The sequence below is a fragment of the Centroberyx affinis genome, unplaced genomic scaffold (genome assembly GCF_046629955.1).
Source record: "Centroberyx affinis isolate AG114_WGS23_722 - 3 ecotype Tasmania unplaced genomic scaffold, CSIRO-AGI_Caff_v1 ptg005018l_1, whole genome shotgun sequence".
Taxonomy (NCBI): domain Eukaryota; kingdom Metazoa; phylum Chordata; class Actinopteri; order Beryciformes; family Berycidae; genus Centroberyx; species Centroberyx affinis.
In genome coordinates, this window is record NW_027282472.1 from 427456 (window position 1) to 435000 (window position 7545).

The 7545-nt window shown below is 44.1% G+C and overlaps 1 protein-coding gene across 1 annotated transcript in view; it reads right to left on the reverse strand.

The window, feature by feature from the left end:
* Positions 1–2233: 2233 nt before the first annotated feature.
* Positions 2234–7545, reverse strand: part of susd5 (sushi domain containing 5) — a 12518-nt gene continuing 7206 nt past the window's right edge. Inside the window, exons 4-5 of the mRNA XM_071545701.1 lie at positions 4840–5028; positions 2234–4245 (exon numbers count right to left, since the gene is read on the reverse strand). Of these exons, the coding sequence (XP_071401802.1) occupies positions 2234–4245; positions 4840–5028 (2201 nt within the window). The remainder of the gene's footprint in view (positions 4246–4839; positions 5029–7545) is intronic.

The following is a 7545-nucleotide window of genomic DNA, read 5'->3' on the forward strand; positions in this document are numbered from 1 at the left end:
CCCTGTAAGACCTGAAGAGGTATTGTCTGATATCGGCTGAGCTTGACTGTCTTGGTAAAGAAAGTTATGTTCCACTTCTACCCACCGATCATGCTATGTACAGCAAGTTAACACAGAGATTCATATTTACAGAAACATACACTCCCACCAGATATTCTACAGGTGCTATCTCCTCCAAACCCTCGCCACATAGGGTCAATCCAGTTTCAAATCAGAGGATTTGAATGTTAATACCCTTTCAATAAAATTAATTATTTCAATTTGAATTAAATCAAGCTTTGAAAGGAATTGACCATGATTCACTTCACCCACCCAACTCCAATGAATCCCTATTCCACAGCCAGATTAAACATAAAGCTATGTATAAAGAAAGCTACTCAATGCTTTTTACAAAACAGCTGAGGACACTGGATGTTATACGATGTCAGTAACAAATATGAGGAAAAAGACAACAACCAGGCAAGGCTGATGACACTGTAGTGATCTTTGTCTACCAGTCACCACCCACTTTTCACAATAATTATGAGTAAAGCAGTTTCCATTTAAGGTATTGGCATACATTTCAGTTCATTTTGGTAATCTTTATACAGTACCGGAATAACAATCTTTAATCTCTAAATTTAAGACACTCTTAGAATGGCTATTTGAATTTATTTACATTTACTAGTTTCTATATATTTATTTATTTTTTCATTTTTTTGACCATGTTATCAAGTATTTGGTTCCCTCACATTAGTATGAAAACAGCATGAAACAGAATGAGAATATCACAAAATCATATATAGACCTAGACCTGTAAAACCTATTTTAACCTAAAGTCACAGGCAACCCGACTACACTGGGTATTATGAAGTCAAATTACAATTTTCTTTGAACTTTCATGGAAAAAGGTAATTTGGCACAACCTAAAAACCCAAAGCAGTCAAATTGTTTCTGACTATTTCTAATTGAAAGTTGAACATAACATTTCCTATAGTGTTCTTATGACTCAAGAACGTATCTGTCTATCTACAGCTACAGGTCGGTGTTTGTCTGTCGCTGTCCAGCAGTAGGTTTCTCTCTGTTGCCGTGGCAGCACCACAACGTTTGATCTCTGGTGGGTCCGAGTGCCGTCGGCATCCCTCAGTACAAACTCTGCTCTCCTCAAACAGGACACACCACTGACCGGCAGATCGCACTGACCTGAGACAGACGCACACATGCACGCACAGACGCACACTCACACTCTCTCTCACACACACACACACACACACACACACACACACAGGGGCTGAGTCTGCAGTCTGGACACCCCGTCTAAATCTCTCACCAGTCGACTGTCAAAACCAATAGAGGCAGGAAGTCTTTAAATGTTTCTCCCGTCATCCCTCGTCCTTCTTACTCACACCTCGCCTCTCCCTTTCCTATCTCCCTCTTTTTTTCTTCCGCTCTCTGCTCTCTTCATCCCACTCATCCCACTCTTTCATCTGATCTAACTGTCCTTTTTTCCCTTAATGCTGGTCTGACAGAAGCCGGGTCGTTCATTCGGGACTGTCTGCCCAAATTTGCTGCGATGATCTGAAGTGTTCTGAACTTCAGTGCTCTTGTCATAAAGTAAAAAGTGGAGTAAATGTTCTTTTATCAACACAATACTCAGTAACAAAAAAAAAAAACAGAAATGAAATCTGCTGTCAGGAGATCGAGAACAACACAGATAAATCAACAATAAACAGAGCAGTCAGTGAAGTCAGCATAACAAAAAACGACAGCAACGTAAAACACAAAAGAATCTTTACCACAATGTCCAAGAGCTTTGGAAGTTGAAGTCTCAATTCATTCTCCCTTTTCGTCTTCCTGGACCTGAGTCCGGTCCAGGCACAACCCCTCAACCTTTCCAACTAGATGCTAGAGCTATGGAAAGGATTGGATAGGTATAACCAAGATGGGTAAAATTCCTTACCACGCATCATTGGGTGAAGCTGAACTAGTACCATCTTGTTTTACCTCATGCTGAGCCTGAGTTCTCACTTATGCTTTAAGATCCCGCAGCATATAAGTAAGCACCCTCATTCTTCATTTGTAAAACCTGGGCTGTAGCACAACTCATCAGTTTATACCTATCCAAAATCTTCAGCTCTGCAGTAGTGTCTAGCTGGGGCTGTGCTTTCCTCTTAAAATCCCCCCTCCCCCCGGTGTCTCTGCAGCCCTTCAGTGTCCGTCCCTCTTCCTCTCTGTCTCCGTCTCTCTCTCTCTTTTACACCTTCTGCTGCATCTCTATCTGTTGGCCATGTCTGCTCTGACTTTGGCCCTTCCCGTTCATCTCGTACATCGAGCTCTTCTGCTGTCGCCGTCGGTAGCACCACGCCCCGACGACGACTGCTGTGACGACTGCGCACACCGCCACGATGATGGCCGCCACCGTGGGACCTCGACTGGAGGAGGTGGGGGGACGGGGAGGGCAGTCCTCGCCTGTACAGATTGTCTCCCCCATCTCTCCCTCCACCTCGCCCCTCTCCCCGGTCTGACCGGTCAGGTCGTGCTCAGGTCGCACTCCGGTCCGAGTGATGCTGTCGTCATCATCGTGTATCGGTGGGGCCGGGCCGTGGTCGAGGAAGGGGTGCTCAGTAGGGTCCTCCACATGTTGCGTGTCGTAGTCCTGGGTGTCGGAAAGCTCGGGGCTGGCAGGGGAGGGAGTGGCGGTGGGGAAGAGGCCCGGCCATACCTCCTCCACTCCCCCCTGCTCAGAGTCGGGCTCCACGGTGCCGGACTCAGGTGCCTCAGGCAGGCTGGTGTAAGGGATGGGCCTGCTCACTTCCACCTCATTGGGTCTGTCCGTCGCCCCGACAACAGTCTCTCTCTCCTGCTCCTCTGGTCCCGCCTCCTCCTCTGTGGAGCCGCCTTTCTCCGTCTCTTCTGGAACGACAGGATAGCCGTCCAACCAGGTCTCATCTGTCGTGGCTGTAGGTTTTCCTGCTGCTCCCTCCTGGGTGAAGTTCTGACGCTCATCTGTGGCCATGGGAAAGACCACATGCTGATGGCCGTCATCATCATCATTGTCATCGTGGCTATCGTGATCATCATGGCTGTCATAGCTGTCATGGTCATCATGTTCATGATCATCGTGATCATGGTCATCATAGCGGTCTCGATCGGTGTAGCTGTCGCTATCGTCTTCGTCTCTACCCAGGTCGTAATGTTCCTCACCGTCATCATGGTCATGGTGGTCTGGATGCTCCTCAGAGCCGTCAGGATGCTCTTCATCCTGGTCATCGTGGTCTTCAGTCACATCGTCATGGTCGTCATAGCTTTCATGGTCATGATCTTCATCGTAACTCTCATCTCGATCTTCATATTCCCCCTGGCTGCCGTAACGAACACGATCACGCTCATCTTCGTGTTCACCCATGTCATAATGGTCATCGTGATCGTCGGGTTCGTCATAGCGACCGTGCTTATCCAGGTCATCGTGCTGAGCTGGAATGTAATGTTTCACATGATCATCATGGTCATCTTGGTCCTCATGGTGACTGTCGTCATGGTTATCATGGTTGTCTTGATCATCATGGTGGCTGTCGTTATAGACGTCCTGGTCGTCATGGTGACTGTCGTCATGGTCATCTCCATCATCATGGTGATCGTCACGATCATCATAGCTATCCTGCTCATGATCATCGGGATCATCAAGATCAGCAGGATGTTGGTAGTGACCTTCTTGGCTGTCATACTCTTTACTCTCCTCTGATTGGGCGCCTGAGGCTCTGAGACGGTTCTCACCCTCCGGGGCTGTGGTCTGTGTGACTGGATGGGTGGGGACAGGATGTCCCGCCTCCTGGAAGGCCTCAGAGGGGAACCAGAAGAGGTGTTTCTGGGACAGCAGAGAGACAGGCGCTTCTGTTGCCACTGATGCATCAGTCCTAGCCCCCTCCTGCCTCTCCTGCTCCCACCCTGGATGTCTTGTAGAGTCCTCAACAGCCCGCTCCTCCTCCACTTCTCCTCCTTTCACAATCCCTTCCAGTTTACTGCCCTGCTCATCCTCTTCCTCCTCTCCTCCTACCTCCTCCTCTCCCTGTTGGTCTTGATGCTCCTCTCCTGCTTCTACACTGAAGCTGGCCTCCTGCTGCTGCTGACTCCTCTTGTCCTCTGGGTGTGCTGCTCCATGCACCTCCTTGTACACCTCGCCCTGAGCCTCCTCTGCTCTCTCCTCCTCTGGCTCGCCATAGGCATCTGTGAACTCGTCCTCATAGTCGACATGGGTTTCAGTCTCATCTGTGGAAACACACAGAGTAAACATATATGCTTGGTCAATCGGCAAAGCTATGTCAAAACTCTACACAAACGTTCTCATCATAAATCAGCAACATCAAATAGTTTTCAAAACTGTCACACCTAGAAAAAGTAAAATATGTGAATCAAGCAAGGATTAAATACTGGAAACACTTCAAAGACAACATTATGACTGGAAGCAGTCTGGAGCACAGACATGATTTCTTCTTCTAAAGCCCTTAGCTAAGCACGAACAAAGGCTTGGCATTCTGCCTACATGGACGACTCTTGCCCCCTTCTCCCTCCACTGTGAACTGGGCCACACTATGGCATGTCACACCCAGGTGTCATAGCAGCCATTTTTATCCCAACTCACAACTGAGGCTCTGTTTTCCAAAAAGCCAGGAATCAAGCACCAGTCACCTAACAGCATTAGGAGCTAACAAGCAAGGAAGTGAGGAGGTTGACCTCAGTACGGCCTCCTGTCTAGGTCAAAGCTCAAAGCTTTGAAGAGGCTGGGCAGAAGAAGAGGGGGCCCTCTCTGTCTCTCACTCTCTGTCTCTCTCTCCAACACAAACATTTTTAACACCTTCTTACCTTTTACACAAATCTGCACCAGTCCGTACCACTCTCCACAGCTGTCACACAGGAGGCTGAAGGCACTGTGGCCACTGGGCATCACGTAACCCGGCACACACGCGTACAGCAGCTCATCGCCCATCTCAAACCCGGTGTGACCCTGGAGACGGGTGTTAGGAAAGGATGGAGGGTCGCCACACAGCACGCCTGTCAGCAACAAACACAGAGTTGCACATCATGTGAAACATCGATCATACAATGAATTTATACATAAAACAAAACACACACCTCGAATGCAAAGTGGGGATTTAGATGCATGCAACCAAAAATGTCAAAGATGCCATCCTTGGCAAAACCTTCACAATATTAGTTTTCCAAGATAGATTCAAATAAAATAAAACTTTATTTACATAGCACCTTTCATGCAAGGATGCAGTGCAAAGTCTTTACAGAAGAAGAGATAATAAACAAGAACAAGATAAAACAGACAAACAACAAACAAACAAACAATAAAATACAAAAATTAGGAATTGAAAAGGAGAAAAACAATTAAAACAATAAAAGAAGATAAGAAGAAAAAAATAAGCAAATAAGAAAAGGCAAGGCTAAAAAGCTGTGTTTTAAGGTTGCGCATCCACAGACTGCGATGCCCTCAGATCAGTGTGTACGTCACTCTTCCTCTGCTCCATCTGGAAGTCCATGTTGGTTCCTCCCAGGTGGATTCAACAAAGTTAAACAAACCTCTGACTGATCAGTCTTTCAATCCAATCTACTTGGTTTTGGGGGAATGACCTAATTAAGGATAAATTTGCTCAAGATCTGTATCTATTTACTCTTCATTGGATCTGAAGCCTGGCAGAACATCTGTTCATTAGTCACCCCAGGACTCCAGGAGTGGAACTGAGCAGAAAACCTGGTATCACCAAACATGTTACAATAAATGACTAAACTAAATCAAAAAAGAGGTTGTACGGATTACAACTATGAAATGTGTTTTACAAAACTTTAAATACAGGCCAATTTGTAATGATGAGTTTATGAAGCATGTGGTTCTGGCTTGTAGACATCACTCCAAATATACATGTATAGTTCAAATGACATGTACAATCATTATATAAGCATTATATGAGGCCAGAGATAGTCAAGTGGTAAAGTCCGCCTGGTCTGGGATCCAATCCTGCCTCTCTCGCCTGACCCTCCCCTATTCTGTCTCCTTCCCTGCTTTCCAACTGTCTGAATAAATAAAATGCTTTACTTTTACTTTATTAACAGTTGTAAGTATCTCAGTTCACTTGATAAATAAGCTACGGTGGTTAAAATTGTTGGCTAAATAGTATATTTTGTTGTCATATTATTACCCAGGTTTTTGTCCCCCACCAAAGGGGAGACTATGGATCGGTCTCCGTCCGTCCGTCCGTCCGTTCGTTTGTTCGTTAGTTAGTCACACTGTAACGTTGACTTTGTGCCGCTAGGGGGCGGCATTGACAATGAATGGGGACTCAGTGGTAAAGCAATACAGTTAAATTTATCATAGGTAACATAATAGTCTACACACACTACACACTTGGAGACATCAGACTGGGTTGATGTGTTGAAGTGAGAGTCAATGGAGAATTTTTGGGCAAACCTCTAACCACAAGACACTGTAGTCATTGTACAGTTGTTGGACTGTTGTACTGTTATTGCACTCATCACTGCACTACCACTGTTCCGCCAGTGTTGACTACTTATATCATATTACCACTTACCTACTGCGCAATACCATATATCACTTATCATTCATTTATATTATTCATAACACTCACGTTCCTGGTGTTGTATGTTATATTGTATATTGTATTATAAATTGTATTGTAGTGTACATTGTGTAATGTACTGATTGTATTTATTGCGTATTGTAGTTCTTATATTTTGTACTGTATTGAGTAAAAACAGGACAATTACAGTTACTACATTTAAAGATATAACTTGTAAGCCTAATTCTGAGGACAGTAGGCAACAGAAATATATGGTCAATCTGTCCTCTCATTGTCCCATACGAAAATGCTTATACAATTTCACTCATATTTCAAGCACACTCAGCAATCACTGACTGACCCAAGGGTGGAACTACATCACTGGTGGGGGACAACATGTTTACTATTTGCTTGTTCGACATCATTAGCCCATTTATCTTCCAAAGTAACAGATAAGAATGACTCAAGCGACAGGAAGTAACGGGGTTTGCGGGACATGTGGTCTAAATTTGAGAAACACCAGCACTAACAATACTAGAGACTACTAATCATCTCGACTATGGTTCTGTTTGTTTACAGTTATTATACCAAGGTATCACAATTAATTTGACAAATAATGATATATTGATGTTTAAAAATTCTACAAATTGCATCTTTAAGTTACTAGTTATCTTAAGACATTTCCTTACAAAATAGAAACATTTAAGATTATATAATTAGTTGGAGTTTTGAAACTTGAAAACAATGAACATCAGGTGACATTTTTGCCCAATGCTTAACTTTTTCAGATGAAACTATTCAGTTTAGCAGTAGGCTGCATTAAGGCTACAGAGGGTGCTGAAACCAACAGAATTTAATTATTTAATGGAATAGCACCTACTTTTTTTTCCTTAAAATTGTCCATTTAAGTTAATTTAATGTCATTTTCAAACTAAATTTTGCTATCACAGTTATGTTAAAATATTTTTGAAATTTTAAAATATTTTTC